Source organism: Nicotiana tabacum, chromosome 18, assembly GCF_000715075.1.
Source record: "Nicotiana tabacum cultivar K326 chromosome 18, ASM71507v2, whole genome shotgun sequence".
Classification (NCBI taxonomy): Eukaryota; Viridiplantae; Streptophyta; class Magnoliopsida; order Solanales; family Solanaceae; genus Nicotiana; species Nicotiana tabacum.
In genome coordinates, this window is record NC_134097.1 from 16,523,478 (window position 1) to 16,547,308 (window position 23,831).

The following is a 23,831-nucleotide window of genomic DNA, read 5'->3' on the forward strand; positions in this document are numbered from 1 at the left end:
GTACTCAGTGACGAACCCAATAATAAGTCCAGCCCATAAACCAACACCGACACACAAGAACAACTGCCTGCAAGTTTAAATCAGATTCAGCTACCTGTGCGCCCCAGTATTAAATATTTTAAGAGACAGGGAAAGAAAGGTCAAAATGCAGCTTTTTCATCCATTCAAATGGAAAAAGGTTTTGTCAAATCTTCTGGAGGGGATTCTTCTATCTTCATACTCATTTCATGCTTACAACTTCCAGTCTTTCACAACCAATCCCAAATAATATGAACCAATATACAGACAATGAGACAATGCAGGGGTGTCACTACACCAAGTTATAAAAGTAACAGCGGATTTCAGACTTACCAGCTTTTTACTTCTTTCTGAGCCCCGAAATTGAATATTGTGAAGGTCGATGGAAGGGCAATCCAAGTAACAACAGCAATTCCAACTGTCATGAGAGCAGTTGAGATTACAAGTTGCTGCTTTAATGCTGGCTCAATTTCCTTAACAGCCTTGACTTCAAAGAAATCAGTTGCAAATAAGGTGGTAAGCAAACAAACGAGGATGCCAACAGAGCTGACGAGAAGGGGATATAGCATAGCAGTGAACTCATGGTTGACACCGAAGGAGGAGATTGAAGCAACAACAAGAGCTGCACAGGATGACTCTGCATAAGACCCAAACAGATCTGATCCCATACCAGCAATATCTCCGACATTGTCACCGACATTGTCAGCAATAACCTGAGAGACCATTTACACTTCAGAGCTAACTAGAAAAGGCTGACTAAAAAGTACTAAGTTTTAAGTGGATTGTTAAATTCTAATTGATAAATAATCATACCGCTGGGTTTCTAGGATCATCTTCAGGGATGTTCCTTTCCACCTTGCCCACAAGATCAGCTCCAACATCTGCTGCTTTGGTATAAATACCTCCAGCAACTCTACCAAAGAGGGCCATTGAAGATCCACCAAGCCCATAACCTGTTATAGCCTCAAAAAGACCTTCCCAGTCATCACCGTAGTACAACTTAAATAGAAGGATGGTTATGTACAAAACCAGAAGACCGTTTGCAGCGAGAAGGAAACCCATCACAGCACCAGATCTGAATGCAACAATAAAAGCCTTCCCAACACCTTTTCTAGCCTCCAAGGTAGTTCTGGCATTTGCATATGTAGCAATTTTCATTCCAAGGAACCCAGACACCACAGATGTAACAGCACCAAGCAAGAAAGATACGGTGCTGAAGACAGCAGTGGCAAGAGCGGGCTTGCAAGTTTTGGCGCTGTCATATGTACAAGGTTGGTTCTTTGTGCTGAAACCCTCAACAGAGCCGAGGAAAAGGAAGATTAAAATTGCAAAAGCAACCATGAAAATACCAACATACTGGTACTCGGTAAAAAGGAATGATGTTGCACCTGTGGCATCATTAGATTCGAAGTTATTATAAAAGGGTAGAGTTTTTTTCAGGGAGGTTACATTATAAAAGTTAACAATCAGGTAAGAGTTTTTTTAAGCTCTATGAGACACTGACTATGCAGCAACAATAAAAAATCTTCTTTACCAAAGAGTAGCTTTGCAATGTTCCAAAAATATTATCACCAAGAAGAGAAACTATAGGCATTTGCAAAACAGAAGTTGACCAGAAAGCCATTTATCAAATGAACTTAAACAAATCTAGCAATTCATACAACAGGAAAAAGGAAAAGCCTTTTCAACCATTCGACATCCATTATGAGGCCAGTTGGTATACTCAAGATTTCACTGCCAAAACTGTTCAATTTTACACTGAACATTGTTTTGTCAACATTTTCAGTTTCTTTTTTTTTGGGGGGGGGGGGGGAATCAACCATGTATACTGAGGCCAAAGCACTTTTTTTGTATTTCTTTTTTCTGTTTTTTTCTTTTTTTGTTGATGAGAAAAGCCATAATGGCTTATCCGCAGAAATGCAATCTCATTGGCAGAGTGTAAAATGTTCAGAATGCAATCTCATTGGCAGAGTGTAAAATGTTCAGATCCCACTAACATGAGACATAAAATTCTTCTAATTTCTTTTCATATAATTTAATATTCTGAAACAGCCATCCAGGATGGTCAATGTAAATACAAAAGTAACCTTGTATAAATCAGGGCAATTTCATCCCTCTAAACCTAATATCAACCTTTTCTATGAAATTATTAAAAAATGCTCAGACATAATACTCATATCCATAAGATACTGAAAAAAAAGAATTAGATTTGTTTATCTTAATTCATAATTAGCAAAAAGACTTTAAGCATTAAGTATCTCAAAATCAGCAGCCTTGCCACTAAGGTGGCTTTCTATATTATACAACTGACACGTGATGGTGATGATAGCAAATTACCAAGCCAACACGGCATGTTAGATCTACTAGTGTCATAACAACACCGACAGGCAAGTGTTTAACAGCAACTAGGAATTTCTTATTTTAGGTATGAAAACTTGCTTGAAATAGTACCTAATTTGCAATTAATTATGCCCTTCATAATCGCAACCACCAAAGAAAGTTCCACTATAATTAAAGACCAAAAGTAAAGTCCAAGTCTAGAAAACGTGTCACATAAGCAAGAAAGAATTACATACTAACTTAATAGAGTTGAAGCCCTATGCAGTATAAAAAATATTTACGCAATCAAACTACATATAATAATTACACTGAGAATTTGCATGGTAAGAATTAATTGATAACCTAATAAAAATAATAACTACCTTACTATCATAGGTTTAATTGATAGTGAAATTTTTTTACGTAGTATAAAGTAATATTTACACAATTAGATTATATATAAGCTAATTACATGTGAATCTATACGATAATTAATTAGTAACCTAGTAAAATGATAATTAACTTTCAATCACTAATTAAAATCACAAGTAGTGGAAATAATATTTTATGCAGGTAAAAAATATTTATACAACACAAATCACATATAAGGTAATTACATGTAAATTTATATAATAAAAATTAACAGGTAACCTAGTAATTGTGATAACTAACTTGCTATCACTATTAAAGTATATAGGAAAAAACTTTAATGCAGGGTAAAAATTTAAGGTTAGCACATGAATCTATGTGACAAAAATTAAGTGATAACCTAATAAAAATAATATTAACTTGTTATCACAAATTAAATTACTAATAGTTTAAAAAGTCTTTGTACTATACTATCATTGTATATAACTAAAATAACTTAAATCCAATTGATAACGAGAACAACACGGAATGAACGAAGAAGCTAGATCTTTATCCATCAGCAAAAAAGAAACTAATTTACAGCATTAATCAGCATATCACAGCATCTGGAATTACCTAAACAAACAAAATCAAACAATTAAATTAACATAATTACAAAAAATTACTCTAAATTAACCTCGCAGTAAGCACAGCAACAGTTCTTATCATTTTACTCATATTCACCGTCAATAAAATTAAGAAAAACCATTCCACAAAATGTATCTGTATAAATTAAGTGCATAAATCAAGGTTTATCAGCTATTCGGCAAAAAAAAAAAATCAAATTAAAGGCAAAATTTCAAAAACCACATAAATGAGTTCAAAAATTATACTAAGAGTTCTATTGTATTAAGTAATTACAGATAAATTTCCTAATAAATTAGTAATCTCATAAAAAAAAGATAACTAGCCTGCTATCACAAATTAAAATTCATTTAATCCAAAAACCAAACAACAGTAAAAGCAAACGTGACGTATTACTGCGTTAATTCTTTTTTTACCTTCGGAAATGGCGTTTTGAATTTCGGCGCATTTCTGAACAACGTTATGGTCATTAATGCCTTCTTCTTCTTCAATGAGCGATTCTGCAGCGTAACCATTCTTATCGTCGGCGCCGCCGGAGGACTTTTCAGTACTGAGCGTCACTTTAGAGACGAGAAACCATTGAAAAAGCGAGAAAGCGATGCCGACAACGGCACATACCGGAATCAAAATCTCCGTTCCGAGATCTGATAAAATTGGCGCTCCCATAACTCCGACCGACGGCGGAATACCGGAGCTCCGGTGAGAAATGAAGAAAAAAAATAGAGAGAGAAAATGAGATTCGTGTAAAGTTTGCTTTGTGGTTACACTGAAGAAGTGTGAAGATAGATATGTGAGAAGGTGTTTATGTGTTGATATTTATAGTGTAAAGCTGCGCCAGTCAGGTATATAGATAATTGGATTTCTGTTAGGTTGTAAAAATCAAAACTACGGACTTTCTATTTTTCTTTTTCTCTTCATTTTTGTTTTCAAATTCCTTTTTATTAACTATTGCTCAAGTGCTCATTTATTAAAGAAAATTTAGGTGGGGTTTGGTTAAAGTTTTTCAAAACTTGAGTTTGCCTATTACATTTTTGTGCATTTGGAGTAATGATATTTGCATATCTTAAAGATAATTTTATTTTAAAATAAATTTAGGTGAGGTTTGTCTGAAATTTTTGGAAACTTGAGCTTAAAAATTTTTCAGAACGTTATACGATCAGGTCACTTAAAGATAATTTATTTAATAAGTATTAAGTAGTAATTACTATTTTAGATAATAATGTATATGTTATAACAAGTTAAATTATGTTGACTGTGTAAAAAGAATTTACACATATTAATATATATAACTTAAATTTTTTGAAAAGAAATATTAATTTAAGATTCTTTTGAAAAAGAATAACTTTTTGTAAGATTTTTCAAACTCTGTTTTTGAAATATCTCCAACACTCAAAGAATAGTATTTGGAGTTTTTAAAATTTAGAAATATTGAGTTTGAAAATTTTTTTTTTTTTTTTTGGTAGAAAAAAATAAGCTTCCTTGCAAAGCAAATCAAATGATTTTTTCTCAAATAATATACACTGAAATAAACAAGCTGCTAGATTTTAAACTCGAGTCTCAGCTACCTAATTGACAGATGAGAATCTGAATGTATTGATCTAGGGAGAGTTGAGGAACTAACTTGGTAAAAATATGACATTATATATTACGAAAGCTTTTGTCCAATTATATTTTAAAAAACTAAATTATGAATGGTAAATAAGGTAATAACCAATCTAGCTTGTTAATTATGTGCAAATAAATCTTATGCATCAATAAAAGACTATTGTCTTCCCTATTGTTAATAATTAATTTATTTTCTTTATTAGATAACTTTAGTTAAATCTTGTGTATCAAAGGCAGTGTTACGATTTAAAGTTTGTGGATACGGGATTGTACTTCTTTTAAGTTACTGAATTTTAAATTAATAATTTATTCATATTCAATAATATTTTTTTAGACAAGTACAAAATTGGAACCAAAGCTATTGAGTTCGACTGAACACGTTATCGACACTCTAGCTCCGCCATATGCACCGAAAGCTTAAAAAGAACATAAACAATTTTCTATAACAATAACATTGTCCTGTCATGATCAAGGACGGAGCTAGTGTTCTGGCTACGGGTTTAGCGAACTCAACAGCTTTGGTTCAAACCTTATATTTGCCATGAATAATTTATTGATTATTTATAATTTAATATTTTAGCACTCAATAACTTAAAATGTTTAGAATCTGAACCCATAATCTTAAGATCTTAGTTCCGACCTTGGTCATGATACTAAAAAGATCAAACACCCGTTAACTAATATTATCTTAGGCGTTTTTTGGTATTTTAAATATTGTTATACTACGTACTCCTTTCGTTTACTTTTACTTGTCCACTATTGATTTTGCACGCCCCTTAAAAAATAATAAATGAAACGCATAATTTACCATGATACCTATATTAATTGATGCATATCTTTAATGAATTTGAGAAAATAATTTGAAATGAGTAATTAATATAGTGGGTATAATAGGAAAAAATAATTTGTCTTCTCTTGATATGCTAAAAGTGACAAGTAAAAATGAAAAATCTATTTTTAGAATATTGGACAAGTAAAAATAAACGGAGGTAGTAATAACAAAAAAAGAAATATGAATACTGTTTTCATAAAATACATTCAATGCTTCTTGTTAGAATAAAATGATTGAGGCTAACTAAAAAGAATAGATAGCTTTATCCAAATTCCAAAGCAATAAATTTTTGAAGGTCTTAAATTAAACAGAAAAGTTATGAAAAAAAGGTAAGAGAATTAAAGTTAGTGTGAATTACACGCTAAGTAATGCAACCAATATAGGGGATAATAAGATAGAGCATCCACGTCAGAGATGAGAAAGATAAAGAGAATAGCTTCAACCCTTCTAACGGACAAAAGAAACCGAATATATTCGTAAAAAAGGAATGCAGTCATTAATTAAAAGATAATTAAAAGTCTTAACGACTCTCTAAAATATCTCCCTTAAATAAAATAAAATAAAATAGATAGAAGAGAAAACCATAGAAGGAAAGGTGGCATATTCGGATAAACTCTTTACCGATTTACTGTGTAAGGTTAAGTTCTGTGAGGCTTACGCCCTCAAGCGTCCGATTATGCGCTCTAAATAAGCCTAACAATCAACACTCGATATTCGCCCCAATAATTCTTTTACAAATCATGTGTCGAATTTACTTATTAGTATCGTTGACTCTCAAAATTATTTAACAAATGAATAATTAATTTTATTTATTTATAGGAATATGAAAAAGTGTGAACAACTCAAATAACGAACTATAGTGTTGCATATTTACTAGTAATTGAGAATATCGTGAGGGTGAATATCATTGAATATCTTTTTCTGAAAATAGATAACCAAAATTTATATCTTTACTTGCTAGATCTCTATGTCTTAGTTCAATGTCTCTCAAAAAATTTCATACATTTATCATTTTGCTAATTAAAAGTAATTTGAATTTGCTCATAAAAGAGTAGTAATATCTTAAATTGTAGTATTAATAAAATTAATTGAGTATTTACTTTTAGGGAGGTAAAATGTGTATTTTGATAATGTCTTCTATGAAATTATAATTTTTTAATTGTTTGAAAGTTAAGACGTTATAGTTGATTTATATTTCATACCAACTTTAATAGTAAAGTTAAGACATTATAGTTGATTTATATTTCTTAATAACTTTAACAATATTGCTTTATTTATACTTGTAAAATATGCTAGATATTTTACTTTTTATGGGTTTCTTTAATTCTTTTTAGTTTTCCTAAACTCTTAATGCATTTTTATATTTTTATGTTATAGTACTATATTATTAATTTATAAATTAAGAATTTAATGATGTATTGTGTCTTACACCCTATATGTCAGAGGCTTACACTTAGTCCAGTATCAAGTAAAAAGCCCGCTTTATGCCCTCACATTTTAAAATACGAAAATTCTCCAATTTTTAATCAAACATTTTGGGTTTGAAATCCTATATATGAACACTTAACGTATGATTGGTGCGTTACTGAATCTGTTTGAAAACCGATAAAAAAGGGAACTATTTCTTTCCTTTTATCAGAATTTGAACTCTTTTCTAGGAATCCTGCTTTTTCCAATTCCCTTTTCCTTTTTATTATTCTACTTTTTCCCCCTCTTTTTTTGCTTTTTAAAGGGAACGAATTCAAATAAGGAGTAGAGGGAGGGAAAGAAGGAGAAATTCAAAGAAAAAGGAGATGTTGTAGGAAAATTCTTGGAAATAGTTCTTATTCTCATAAGTTTAGAAGCTAGAAAAGAGGACAAATTATTGAACCACATGAATCTGGCAAGCTTTTGACAATGGTGGGATCATGAGACACATCAAGCAAAGATTTATTTTCTGGCCAAATGTGGTATTTGTACGAGCTAGTTAATGCCATGCAATTAAGTTCAAAATAAGAAGAACTTAATATACTACTACTAGACATTGTGTGGACTAAATAATTTTGAACTAAGATCTTAATGGATATTACCTAGGCCTACCTTGCTGGCACCTCGTCTTTCTTTATGCTTTCTGTCTGTCTACAAGTGGAACACGTTAATAAAAAATATTCAAGTAAAATAGCTATCAAATATTAATTGATGTTGAGATAGAGTCGATACTTCTATTATCAGATAAGGCAGAATTAATCTGGAGATCAACCATAAGGACCGACTACGGGAGATAGTCAAAGGAGACTCGTCCTAATTAGGGTAATATAAATCTCATTTTATTTACTAAAATTTGCACAAAAATGTGGTTTTGACGCTAAAGAAGCTAAAATGAACCATGGGAGATCAGGTTTTAAATCTCAATACATAGGTAAAAAGTAATTGACAAGAGGGAGTTGCTCCGATGGTCAACGCCCTCCACCTACAACTTCAGGATTGTGGGTTCGAGTCATCAAAGGAGCAGTGACTCCAACAAATAGGGGATCAAAGGGGAGGGAAAAAAATTATTTACATTGTCTAAAATTTTGGGGACGTAGTAATTGGTACAAAGTAATAGGTAAGTGATTGAATAATCTGGATACACGTGAGTTAGTTCGAATATCATCGTTATTGAAAAGAATATTTATTTATAAATCTAACAAAAATTAATCTAACAAGAATATTCATTCGGCAAGTCGATTCTCTGCTGAATGAATCGTAAAACTGCAAATAAAAATCTAACAAAAATACATCTATGTTAGATTAAAGTCTCACATCATTAATTAATGTTTCCTAAAACTGAGTTTGCTTTTCCCTTAAAAATTTCTTCTTTGGGTTCAATTAATCAAGTCATGTTGGTGGGAGGGAATGTTATAATCATCGTTATATTGCATAATATTAAAGTTAAACTGATTCACGTAAGGGTTGGCCAAAATATTATGACGAGTTGGTTGTAAGGGGACCATCATTTGATATAAATTTATACTTTTTATAAATTGACTGGGTTGTATAAAATCTATTAAATAGAATTTTAATTTACACGACTTGTTGCGCAAATGCTTGTCAAAAACCATTTGTAACTACTCGTACATGGGACTTTGGTTTATTATTAGGAATTTTAGGTTTTATTGGAAAACAACAATTGACAAATTTAGGGATTTACTCAAACTATTCAATTATCTAATTTATAATAATAAGGTTAATTTTTTATTTGTTAGTTTATGTGTTATTCTCTTATTTATCGGCGTAATTGCTAGATCCGCCCAATTTCCTATTTATATATAATATGGTTACATGATGCCATCAGGGTCGTGCTTCCTATTTCGGCGTATACGCGTAAAAATAGCACGGGCTAGCCAGTTTTCGGACCGATAATTGAAAAATAGACAGCGCTTGCAAAGTCATTAAAAAATAGCCACTATTTTGCTGCAACACGGAAAGTTCCAGCATAATATACTGGAGATTGATGCACATGTGTATGAACTTCCAGCATATTATGCTGGAACTCCAGCACACGGAAAGTTCCAGCATAATATACTGGAGATTGGAGAACCTTAGTATGAACTTCCAGCATATTATGCTGAACCAGTATATTATGCTAGAACTCCAGTATATTATGTTGGAATATTTTCCGGATTTTGAACAATGTTTTAGTTCAGATTTATCTTTACATGAAAAGTAGCTAAAAATCGATTACTTTTGAAACTGTGACTATTTTTCAATTACCACTTGTAAATCAGACTATTTTTGAATTTCGCCCCGTATACAAGCCTTGTAGTGGCCAAATTTTTTCGTGTAGCTCGTCTTCTTCCTCTTTTTAAATTTATATACACGTACAATATAAGAAAATTATATATAATAGGCTACTTATCTTTTTTTTAGAACCAGGCAACATGTATTAATATCTATAATAAATATTTATATATAATTATTTACTAATAAATAATATAATCATAAAACTTTTTGTATAGTACATACAACTTAAATCCGAAAGTACTTGATAAATATTAAGTGTTAGAAAAATAATTTGAAGTGGTGAAAAATTAATTTTATGCATATAAATATTGAAATATATAAAAAGTTCTAATAATTAGTTTTATGTTAAAATGACTAATATGTCCGTAAAGTTATTTATAAAATTTATAAATTAAAAGGTATATATACAAGGAGAGGAACAAACAACAAGATAGAGTGAATTAGGAGTTTTGTCTTGGGAAGAGTATTTTGAGAATCGGATACTAATATGTTAGGGATAAAATAATTAAAAATTTGATGAAACACAAGGTCCTTATCAGCATAAATTGAGTATGATCAACTGATAAATTTTGGTTGATTTTGGTGATAGCACATGGCAATTAAGTATTTGGTGTAAATGAGCCAAATCTAGTTTGACTAACTTATAATTTGTTTGTTTATACATAAAATATTGAATTTCCTTAGTATAAAAGAAGCTTCGAGTATAGTTGTAAAAGATGATTCAAGAATTACTTGTGTTCACATGAACATTTACTTTGTAAACCTAATACAATGCACTCGTTTGGTATATGGGATAAAAATAATAACCTCGAGATAGAATTTAATATTAATTTTATCCTATATCTGATTTGGGATATTAACTAATTCAGAGATAACTTTTACACTTAGGTCTCGTTCGGTACATGAGATAAAGCATAATTAATCCCTAGAGTAAATTTAAGATAAGTTTAACTCACGTTTGGTTTGGGATAAAATCACCTAGATTAGTTATCCCGAGATTGTAGTGTCATTTTTATCCTTATGAAGGATGTGATAACAATTTCGGAATAACTAATCCATAAATAATTAATCTTGGGATAACTTGTTTTCCAACTAAACGATCCCTAAAATGGTAAGATTAATTGTCCCATATTGAAGGTGAAATGGAATAACTAATCCCATCGCATATCCCACCACCCCGTAGGATATCCCACAATTGTACCCAACTATCCTTAAGTTGATAGGATAATCTTCTTCTGGTCTTGTTTACCAATTACCATTTGTCCATTATCAATTTATTTCCTTGATAAATTAATCTATTCCAATTAGTAGGAGTACAAATGCCAAGACTAATTAATTATGCCCACAGAATTGTTTATGGTAAACGTATCAGTTAGAATAACAAACCAAGACCAAGTCAAGTCCCTAGTACGCATTTATTACTTTTTTCTATTTATGTACATTTGACTATGAGTTAAAAAATACATACTTTTCCATATGGCGATATAATAATCAACATCAGCCTAGCTTCAAAATAGCTATATATGAACATGGGTTTTCACATTCAACTTCTAGAGAAAATAGGAAATATAATAAGAGAGTAATTTTTAATTTGTTATGATAATCACTAAACTTTTTTATTACTCCAAAGGTATCGGAAAAGGATTGATTTAACTAAGAGCACATGTCAAGTAGGTCCTCTAGGGGAGATAAAATACTTTTTATCAAGAAATTCTTTATTTTTAATCTAGTTAGAAGTCTAGAAATCGAGACTATCCCGCCTCAATATTTGGCGAACTCGAATTAAATTATTAAAGATACAATTACATCATATCTCGGGTCAATTAGTTTTTTGGCATTTTATAAACTTGTTTTTAGTTTTATGACTATATCTCTTTTTTTATATATAAGAGATTTACTTTTATACTAAGAGATCTTTCATTTACACATAAGAGATCTAAAACAAACATTTTCTTAAATTCAACATTGTAAAAGGCCAAGAAGGCTTAAAACCTCCCATATCCCATGATAGTTCATCCTACTTTATTTTTATTTTATTTTTTATTTTTTGCCTAATGGCTAATATATAAATAAAATCCCAAAAATGGGTCCAATACTTATAAGATGTCCAAACCAAAATAGAAGTTGCATGAAGCTACTAGCTATTAAAAAAGATAGAAAAGCTAAAATCTAATGAACTAACTATTACAACATGATAAGTAGGAAATGTATACACCCTATTTATTATAAATCAAAATTATTTTAAAATATTATTTTATATAGGTATCTTTTATATTTTATAGAAAAATAAGTATTTGTGGTATATACTATCATTGATGCATGAAATAAGGCTCTCTTAGACAGCTGGACATACCTATTTTTAAACTGTATTCGCGAATACATGGCGCGTACAACTGGACTACCCTGATTTTAGGCGTTTTTACTGTTGTATTCATGAATACATCAGCGCGAATACATGTGAATACATGCGCGTACAGCTGGACTGCCCGATTTTAGGCGTTTGCTGTTGTATTCATGAATAGATGGCGTAAATACATGTGAATACATGCGCGTACAATTGGACTACCCTGATTTTAGGCGCTTTTTATTGTTGTATTCATGAATACAATAGCGCGAATACATGTGCGTACAACTGGACTGCTATGATTTTAGGCGCTTTTTGCTGTCGTATTCACGAATACATGGCGCGAATACATGTGAATACATGCGCGTACAACTGGACTACTCTGATTTTTAGGCGCTTTTTCTTGCTGTATTCGTGAATACAACGAATACAATATCGCAACAACTGAATAGTAGCTATAAGAAGTAATTATGTATATGGTAGTTATATGAAGTTAATAGACACTAAACAATAGTGGTTTCTGAAAATTTCTGTTTAGAATACGCTCCCTTTTCTTCTTTTCAGTTTTATTATTTTTCTCTTATTATCTTATTTTTAAATTTTATTACTACTGCAATTTTTTTTACTTTGGTTATCTTTACTATTTTTGTTCGTCCGTAATTCTTATTATAGTTTTTTACTCTTATATTTTTCAAACTTGTTTTGAATACGCTTTTTTGAGCCTATGATATCTCACACAAGGTAAGGATAGTCAGCGCACACTTCACTTTCTCTAGACCCCGCTCGTGAAATCATACCGATTAAGTTATTGTTATTAATAATTGGTATCCAATGTACTCTTAGCAAGAAACAAATAAGGGGCACCATGTTTAAATGCAGTAGGTGACAACTATTTTAGGAATCAGCATATTCTTCACCACCCCACCGCCATGCAAAGTATGTTATTTATACATCCACAAGTTTTTATTTTAATTACTTTATTTTACCTAGCTTGAAAGATTCTCACTTTTGTTTTTCGTTAGTAAAAGACATTCTTTAATTAATTTGCAGTGCCAAAAGTGAATACTAGGAGTATTTGATAACAACTAATTTTTGCCAAAAAAGGATGTCAAAGAGATAAATTGTTAATTTGAGAGGCTGCTGACATTTGAATTTTGATGAGTACAACTAGAGGTGTGCAAACCTCATAACAGGATAATAGTCAGATTCAGTAACAACGCATCTAATTTCCTCTTCTTCTTTTTTATTTTTTTTATTTTTTTAATATTGAACTTATTCTACTTTTAATGCTAAAGGTTCTAATTATTGAACTTATTCTACTTTTAATACTACTGGTTCAAATCTAATACTTCCTCCGCCCAAGGTACTAATAATAGATGCCTACTTTTTTACTTGTCAAGTTTGAAAAACCAATAGATAATTTAGCATTCTATACCTATTTTACCCTTCTTATTAAGTACTATTTATTTCAATTAATTTTTCAACATGTTTGCATGGATTTGTAGCCTAAGAGTTGTATGTACTACTAGTATCAGAATCGAAATAAGCATGTGTCATGCGGAAGCAAACAAAGCATACCTTCAACGACAAGAGAAATGGACACAAATATTTAACATGATTCAGTCAATTAACTTACATTTACTAGCGAAAATGAGCAATCCACTATATAAAAGAGAGTACAAAATATTGAATGAAGAACCTCAAAAAAGGCACACACAAGTAGCAGGATAACACTTGTCTCAAAAATTCTCCCCATAAGCAAGACTCTCGAACGCCTTAGGGACTACATTGTATACGTCGCTAAATGAAAATGAAGAATCCTCAATTTATATAAGTCCAAAGCACAAACCAAATATGAGTGATTCATAGTTTCCTTTGAGGAAAAGGAAAAAAATAATTAGTAGTAAATATGTTTCACTTCTTCAAGAGATAGAAAAATCAAAATATAGTAAAAAAATGAGGATAAACTCGTGTTCCCATAATTTTTACCTACTTTGTTGGCCATAATTTTTCTATTCTTTATTTTCCAAATTTGTAGAAACATGATGTTGAATATATTTTTTGTATGTTTCAGTGTGGTTTTGTTGTCACATTCATATGTTGAAGGAAAGGACATTAGACTAGTTGGATGAATGAAAGTTAGGAATGTGCAATCAATGGCTGGTCACTAGTGACAATTAGTAAAGGGTCCATATGCCCATCTGTTACTGATCTGGATCTTTTTGTTTAAGTTCTCTCACTGTCCACACCCCCATAACTCTAGCTACTTTCTCTAGATCTCACTCACCTCCTTAATTTTGCTGTTGTTATATGATTGCAGACAACATATATTCACTTATTGTTTTGATTTGCCAATTTGTCCATCTATTATTTTAAATTAGAGATCTAGATTTGCTGACCAGGAAGACACGGGTTCGAGCCGTAGAAATAGCCTATTACAAAAATACAATAGTCTCTTGTGGTCCGGTCTTTCCTCGGACTCCGCGCATAACGAGAGCTTAATGCACTGGACTATTTTTTTTTTTTGAGAGAGACCTGAATTTGATGAATGTCTTGATGGTTGGTACTTAATTTAACAGATGAAATTCTAAAAATGGCCATGAGTTGGGTAAGAAGCTAGTCGGTGGTAATATCACAATTTTAGGTACCTAAATATAATACCACATTGATAAAATACAAGGGGAGCAGGGGCGGAGTTGGCATAGGACTTGCGGGTTCGGCCGAATCCAGTAACTTTGGTTCAAACCCTGTATTTGTCATAAAAAATTTATTGAATATGCATAAATTATTAATTTAGAATCTAGTAACATAAATGAACTAGAATCCCGAATCAACAAGTTTCAAATCCTGATTGCGCCTCTGAAGGGGAGAGTCATTGAGTATATATGAAATTAAGTCTTAAAGTTTAATGATGCGTTATATTGATGGTAAATCTAGTTATTTTTGCATCTTAACTTGAGATTGCTATAAAAATTCGTAAAGTTTAAATCTTGAATTCGTCATTAGTGATACACCAAGCTGATTAGAATTTAGAACTATCAGAATAAATTTTTGAGAAATGAAATTCTTGTATTTTATTTCTTTAACTACGCTTTAATCGTAGTTTTTGTACTATCAGTGGCTATTTCATTAACTGATGGGATAAGAATCCACAACATCTGAATATTTGAGAGAGAAAATCTCCATAGCAAAGAATAAAAAAAAATAGCATTGTAATTTCTACCCCTTGTTTTTGAATTTCCTAGTAAGTTTTTTACAGAAAATCTAGGTGTAATATGTGGTTCAATATTCTTAGATACCATTTACATTTATGGACAATGTGTCAACTAATTAATCACAAAGGATTTGATTTATAATGCCATGAGAACATAGAATTGGTGTTATTGCTGTCATTCACTTACTAATTTTGGTTTGATTGGTAATCTATCTTTTCGTGATACTAACACTTTATGTACAAATACCTTGAATCATTGTATATTCCATTACCACGAGCCAAATAGTAGTCCCAAATTTCAATAATCTAGAAGATAAATGATGACCAACTAATAAAAACTAAATCAACCAAAGTAATCTAGTGAAATTAGCATTAATTAGTAGTATTTCTATTAGAAGTTGAGTTAAATTCTGTGCACTGATAGCATAAAGATTATTTATATAATTAGGTAAATTAAATGATAATTACAAGTAAAATTCAGTAATAATTATTAATTGATCATAATCTAAAGAAAAATGGTAATAAACTTGTTAACACGTGTTAAATTGCATTAATAACGTAAAAAAATTTTACACTGTCAGCATTTATATACAACTTAAACCCCCAAAATGTGAACGTTAGATAATTCTCCCATACTAGATAATCAACGTTGAGGTCCTTGGACCATATCAAGATACAATGATCATATTTTGTCAAAAAATTATATTTGTCATTACTTCTAAAAGGAAAAGTAATCTAAAGGAGGAGATGATAGATAATCTAGGTAACTCTTTGACAAGTCTGCCAAAAAAAAAAGCAAAAAGAAAAGTAAATGCTTAAGAGAAAAAGTTCAATATTTTACCAAATGAAAGAGGGGAAAAATAACGTCTTGATAAGAACAACTCAGTTGAAAAAATTTCCGTATTTTCTCGCTCAATGCTCTCTAATAGAACATTCTATAATACTATGTTAATACTAACCTATCGTGAAAAAAGGAGAAAAAATATATAAAATTTAGAGCAATTATTTACCTTGAAAAAATGTGATTAGTGACATATATATGTTCCAGTGTAATAACTTATCAATATCCGGTATTTACAACTCAATAAATACATGACACATATTATCGTATACATTCTTATTACTAAATTATAGTTAATTAATATATATTTTCATCCTTAATTTATAATATATATATATATATATATATATATATATATATAAATACATGAAACATATTATCGTATACATTCTTATTACTAAATTATAGTTAATTAATATATATTTTCATCCTTAATTTATAATATATATATATATATATATATATATATATATATATATATATATATATATATATATAATGATTATACTATGTATCCATGAGCAAACAAGGGACATGCATAAATATAAACTAGCTATCACATAGGAAATACACTTGATTTGACGGAGGAAGGTCATAATTGGATACACAAACTTTTGGGAATAAAATGGGAGATGCCCAACGCAATAACAAGAAAGTGATAATCCAAGAAACGGAATACTAATCCGTATAATAATTTTAACTATATGAAAGTGACAATAAAAGAATTCCCCCTCACCCCCCTAGTCATACTATAATAGGACTATAATATTTTATGTGAATTTATACATTAATCAATCTAATTTAGTATGGATTTACGACACCGATTTCTTGTTTTCTTAAAATAAAATTTAGAAATTACTTAAAAGGTAACGTAAATAAAAATAATTGTTACTTTTTTTTATTGCCCCAAAGGACAAATAATAGTTAAAAAATAACCTAATGGAAGGAAAAAATATTTGACGTCAAATATATATATATATATATATATATATATATACATGTCACGGCCTAAAATTCCCACTTTCGGAACCGTGATGGCGCCTAACATTTCACTTGCTAGGCAAACCAACGCTAGAATAATTTAAACCATTTTTAATATTTCATTTTTAATTAAATAGTAAAGAAACCAACGACGGGAATAATATCTGAATTTAGGTGAACAAACCAAAATAAATACGATGTCTAAATATCATCCAAGAACTGGAGTCACAAGTGCACGAACTTCTAGAATAATACAAATAAGGGTCTAAACAAAATAAAGTTGTCTGAAAGAAAGCACACAAATAAGATAAAATAGAAGGGGACTTTAGACTTGTGAACGTTATGCAACTATACCTCAAGTCTCCTTTGACAGCTGAATCCGAGCAAATCTACAGTACGCCGTTGGGACCAACTCTGATATCTGCACAAGAAGTGCAGAGTATAGTATGAGTACAACCGACCCCATGTACTCAGTAAGTGTCGAGCCTAACCTCGACGAAGTAGTGATGAGGCTAAGGCAGGTCGCTTACATTAACATGTACGCAATAATAATAATAATAATAATAATAATAATAATAATAATAATAATAATAATAATAATAATAATAATAATAATAATAATAATAATAATAATAATAATAATAATAATAATAATAATAATAATAATGACAACTCGTTTAAGACCAGTAAATCATATCAATAATTGAAGTCAATTCAGCAGTCATAATCTCTCAATTAATTTCCGTTGCGGCGTGCAACCCGCTCCAACAATATAAACTTAGAATAAAATTCGTTGCGGCGCGCAACCCGCTCAACAATATAAACTTAAAAATAAATTTGTTGCGGCGTGCAACCCGCTCCAATAATATAATTTTCAATAAATCAGTTGCGGCGTGCAACCCGCTCCAACAATATAAACAAAAAATAAATCGGTTGCGGCGTGCAACCCACTCCAACAATATAATTTAACAACTCTTAAATGTAAAAATATTCCAATAAATACCACATTCAATAAGAAATTATTAAGCAACAAAGCATACAATGATCATGATTTCGTTAGAAAACAAGTAATGGTAAGTAGCAATTTATTGTGGAAATTAGGGAGAAAATAGGCAATTTAATATTTAAAGTGTTAAATGTCAAGTAGCAATTAAGACAAATAACTCAAATAAGCATGTAGCAATTATCGCATGAATTCAAGACATACTATTGGACAAGGAATATGCGAGAAATAATTGATATAATAATTAACTCAAGATTTAAAATAATTTATGATTTTTTAGAGAAATATGCAAACAATCAATTTGACGACGTATAGACACTCGTCACCTCGCCTATACGTCGTTACACATGAAATTCACGTAACAAATAATTTAAGGCTTCTATTCTCTCAAGTCAAGGTTAACCACGACACTTACCTCGATTTGCAACAAACTTAAGATTCCAATAAACCTTTGCCCCGCGAATTGGTGTCTGAAAGCTTCAAATCTAATCACAAACAATCCAATATTCTCAACACGAATTATAAGAATTAATTCCATATAAAATTACTAATTTTCCGAATTAAAATCCGAAATTCATCTTAAAACATTCAACAGTGGAGCCCATGTCTCGAATCTCAAAAAAATCACAAAATTCGAACATCCATTCCGAGACAAGTCCAACCATACAAGAATTATCAAATTCCGATGTCAAATGGAACTTCAAATCCTAAATTTTCGTTTTTTGAAAAGTTTTACAAAAACACCAATTTCTTCCATCTAAATCCGAAATAAATGATGAATATAAACATGGATTTAGGATATTTAATCACTTTCGGATATAGAACACTTACTCAAGTCGAAGTCGTGAAAACTCCCTATGGAATCGCCCAAATTCGAGACTTAAAACTAAAAAATGATTGAAAATGGCAACTTCCGAATTTATGGACTCTGTCCATTCTTTTTTGCATCTGCGGATACAAGTTCCGCATTTGAAGGGACAAAGTTTGCATTTGCAATGCCATGCTGCCAGGTGAAGTCCCGCATTTGCGGACATTCCTGTCGCAGTTGCTACTGGGCAGAAGCGTTGATGGAGCCGTAGAAGCGAGAGGTTCCGCATTTGCGGTCCTTTGTTCGCAAAAGCAGTCGCACACCTGCATGATTCATCTCCGCAGAAGCGAAGCCACAACCCAAGGCCTAAGTCGCAGAAGCGACCAGCTTCCCGCAGAAGCGGCTGCGCACCTGCGATCACCATTTTGCAGGTGTAATTACACCAGGTTCTGCCAAGAACCAACTGCTTTCAACATGCTCTAAACGATCCGAATTTCTTTCGAAACTCACCCGAGCCTCTCGGGACCTCAACCGAATATTTCAATAAGTCCCGTAATATAATACGGACTTACTCGGGGTCTCAAATCACGTCAAATAACATATAAATTACAATTCACACCTCGATTCGGACTTATGAGTTTCAAACTTTTCAATTTACAAAACTCGTGCCAAAACGTATTAAACGAATCCGGAATGACTTCAAATTTGGAGCACAAGTCATAAATGACATAACAGAGCTATTTTATTTTTCAGAATCGGGTTCCGACCTCGATATTAATAAAGTCAAATCCGCGGTCAAACTTTGGAAATCTTTAGTCTTCAAACTTCCAATTTTCAATAAAAATGACGATAACTCAAGTTAGGGACCTCCGGATTCGATTCTGGTCAAATGCCTAAGTCCCAAATCACGATACGGACCTATCAGAACCATCAAAACACTGATCCAGGTTCGTTTGATCAAAATATTAACCGGAGTCAATTTAAGTGAGTTTTAAAGATCTATTTCATATTTTTATCAAATTTTCACATAAATACTTTTCGAAAAAATTTACGGACTGCGCATGCAAGTTGAGGAATGCTGAAAGGTACTATTTGAGATTTTAGAACACAAAAATAAATATTAAATTTAAAGATGACCTCACAATATATATATATATGTTAAAAACAATAATGGTCATGAGATCTTGAGAGAGTAGTGAAAAAGCATTTCTTTATATCAATAATCCAGCGTTTTAAAAAGCGTTTTAGGGGCGAGCCTTGGGGCGAGGCACACCAAAAACGCTGCGGGGCGATGGTGTGGGGGCGAAAGTCTCAAAAGGCGTACGCCGAGCAATTCAGAGCGTATGCCCGGACGTTCGGGGCGTTTGAGGTGAGTTTTTTTAGTGAGGCATAAGCCCCCAAGATTTTTTTAAATTAAAACAAAATTTGTTGAATAAGTCCTTCATATAATACCCAAATTTTTAAAATTCAGCTTGGTAATTACTCAAAAGTTTTAAAAAGGAACTGAAATGCATTAAATTTAAAAGTCAAGACCTTTTTTTATTGATTGAAACCCCAATTTATGGTCTTTCCCAATTCTTTATCTTGTTAGCTAGTCTGTTTATATTTTCCCAAAAACAACGAATATTCAATTTTTTTTTACAAATACAAAGAGAACCCCATTCTCCTTCGTAGTAGCAAGTTCAAAGTTCCAATTGAAGGTTAGTCATCCTTTTTGTTCCTCCATGTAGAAAACATTATTCTTTTCGACTCAAGTTACTTGAGCTTCTAAGTAGCGTATAATAGATTGTTTTGACTAGTTTTTTGTGGGAAATATATGTATATATATATATATTTCACATATTTATAGTTTTCTTTATTTTTATGCAATTTTACCAATTTTACCTATTTATAAATACTTACTGTAATTATATTATTTTATAAAATATTGAAAATTAAATATTTATGGGGCTTACGGCTCGTTGATTCATACGTAAAACGTCTCGTCTTACGCCCTCGTATTTTAAAACACTTCAAAAATCAATTGAATCACGTGTTGCCATTTTGGAACCACATATGATTGTCCATTGGTTACGGAGATTCTTATATAAATCAAAGGAATGTGGGTGCGCTATTATAATATTCTTAGTATTCCTTCTTAGCTTAAATTAAGGAATAAATTTAACACTAAAAATTATAGTGAGGTGAATAAAATTTCTTTCTTAACTAGAGTCTCAAATTCGAGCTTCTGAATGAAAGCCATATTAGTATGGGCGCTTCTTCCTTAATCGGCCTTATAAATTTAAATTAGCCGAAACTTCAAAACGGATACCGAGTGAAAGACAAAAAAGTTTTTGATGCTATGAGTTGGCCTCATCAGTGGCGAAACCAGAAACTCAAACTTAAAATAAATAAATAATTTTTCCAACAAAAAATATTCAATATATATTATATACATTTAAAATTTATATTTTACTTATACACGCAAATAAGTTTTCGTAATATTTCGACCTTAGCAAAAAGTGGGTTTCGCCCCTATCCTCATCCTCCCCTAGCCACCACCTCCTCGAAATACAACCCCCCACCAAAAAAATAAAGGATAAGGGATCAGATTCAAGATCTATTGATGCTATTTGTCAGACTTTCATTTCCAAAGTTTGTAAAACTGTATTATTATTCTATATAAAAATATATAAAGAACCGTATTGTTTAATTATTGAAAAAAAAAATCATTATTGTTATTTAATGGTATTATTCAAATTTGAGAGTGCGCTTAAACTTTATAATTTATAAACCACATATCCTACCTCTCATGTTGTCTTCTTTTTTCTAGGTTTATCAAATGTGAATGGCTTAAGTGGATTTTAACATAGGGTTAGAAAATTTTGTGCACTCTTATCTCAATAAATGAAAAGTATCAAACAAATTCGGACAAATAAAGCGTTTCATTCACATTTTCCCCGTTAATATAAGGTTATCTCAATTTTAGAAAGGAATTAATCACACTGTCTTCCAAATGTTGGAAACTAAAGGAAGAAATAACATATACAGTTGTTTTTCACTATTCCTTTAATTCATATATAATACTATTGGGGGATTCAAAAATAGTCAGATTTACAAGTGGTAATTGAAAAATAGCCACAGTTTTAAAAGTAATCGAAAAATGGCCACTTTTCATGTAAAGATAAATCTGAACGAAAACATTGTTCAAAATTCGAAAAATATTCCAGCATAATATACTGGAAGTTCATACACAAGTGCTCCAATCTCCAGTACATTATGCTGAAACTTTTGGCGTATTGGAGTTCCAACATAATATGCTGTAAGTTCATACACATGTGCATCAATCTCCAGTATATTATGCTGGACCAGTCCATGTTGCAGCAAAATAGTGACTATTTTTCAATGACTTTGCAAACGCTGACTATTTTTGAATTATCAGTTCGAAAACTAGCTAATCCGTGCTATTTTTAAATTTATTAAGTACTGGCTAAAGAGTAAATACATTTTATATAGTGACTAAAGAGTAAAGACATTTCTAATTAGTGGCTAACTATGCACTTCCCCGTATTTGGAGTTTCGTAAATTTTGTTACTCTTGGCATTGCCTAAAGGTCTCTGCTTAAATAAATGTAGAGGCTTTTCATGCAAATCATTATGGATATGATTTAATTTCTTACACAAATTCTGGTCCTTGTTACCCGTCAAGTTTTTCAAAAAATTTGTTTCCGAAATATTTTTCACATTAAAAGAACAAGAAAACATAATGTTTTCTCTTTTCATTTGACCCTTTCTCCCTGAAGCATATATATAGCCATTAAGCAATTATTTTAAGGAACACTTTAGGGTAATTTAATCAAATAGCCTTTTTTGATTAATGTCAATCTAAGGGAGTAATTTTAATACATGTAACAATTGCATATTGAAAATTAAGTAATTATCCACCTAGCTTGGAGAAAAAGAGAAAAGAAAAAGCGTAAAGATTATTTTTTTGGCAAGCAACTCTTTAATTATTATTATCCTAATAATGACATATGTAGTTTAAGTAATTATATACTAAATTTGCTAGCAGGTTCAAAATATTTCTCAAACATTACAAGTAATTTACCATGTATATAAGTTTCTTTCTTTATGTAAGCTTACCAATAAGCATATTATTACAGAAAAAAACAACAACTAAAATGACTAAAATAGGTAAACCAATAAATATATTAATGAAAAGATGCAGTTATAGCAAGCAAATGTTGTTTTAGTAGTTTCTGCAGTAAGTGTATAAGGGAACATATTATATCTAACTCTATTTGCATATGTGGGGCTAGAAAATCTTGGTTTATCAATTCTTTTCTTCCGAGCTAGGATTTGAAGTGTGTGAGTTCTAAATTTTAAAATAAAACACTAATTTCAGCGAGAATCGAACCTCCATCTTTTCCAGCAAACCCACAGCCCTTACCATCGAACCAAAACCTCTTTTGTTATTGGGTTCGACAGTATATATTTATATAAATTTAGTAAATATTTTAATATAAGTACAGGGTTCCAGAAAAAGTCACTGGGTTCGCCCGAACCCACTACTGTAGCTCCGCCCCTTCTTCCAAGCCCAAGATTTGATACAGAACTTGCATTTGAGATTTATATGTAATGTTTCTACTCTATAACCAATATCTTTGTGCTTGCTGCCTTGCTCTTCCATTGTTTTCATATTTCCGTGTTCATCTCTTGATTTCTTTTTTTTTTTTTTAGTAAGATGTTTTTCTGGCAGTTGTCTCATCGTGACCTATAGGTCATGAGTTCGAGACGTGAAATCATTATCGGAATAAAATGCCTACATTACATCTTTTGGAGTGCGGGATGTTACAACTCAAATGAAAAAGATAGAAAATCCTAAGGAACCTAAGGTAAAAGTCAGACACTACTTGCTTGGTGAAGTATCTCATTTTACAAAATTGGAACAAATATCTCATGCAATTACAATCCATTGATTAAGATCAGCTCAAGGTCTCAAAAAATAAAATAAAAAATGGGCTATGCCAAAGCTTAATTTGTAGGTTTAAAAGATCAAAGTTTAATTCAAGACATACGAAGTTTAAGTTGGACATTGCCAAAGCCTAACTTCATAACTTAAACATTATAGGC

General features: G+C 31.2%; 1 protein-coding gene across 1 annotated transcript in view; it reads right to left on the reverse strand.

Moving 5' to 3' along the window:
* LOC107761395 (pyrophosphate-energized vacuolar membrane proton pump) overlaps positions 1 to 4,159 on the reverse strand; it is a 5,810-nt gene extending 1,651 nt beyond the window's left edge. The window contains exons 1-4 of the mRNA XM_016579619.2: positions 3,747 to 4,159; positions 832 to 1,406; positions 352 to 731; positions 1 to 67 (exon numbers count right to left, since the gene is read on the reverse strand). The exon at positions 1 to 67 is cut by the window's left edge and continues 20 nt beyond it. Of these exons, the coding sequence (XP_016435105.1) occupies positions 1 to 67; positions 352 to 731; positions 832 to 1,406; positions 3,747 to 3,996 (1,272 nt within the window). The 5' untranslated portion in view covers positions 3,997 to 4,159. The remainder of the gene's footprint in view (positions 68 to 351; positions 732 to 831; positions 1,407 to 3,746) is intronic.
* Positions 4,160 to 23,831: the final 19,672 nt, after the last annotated feature.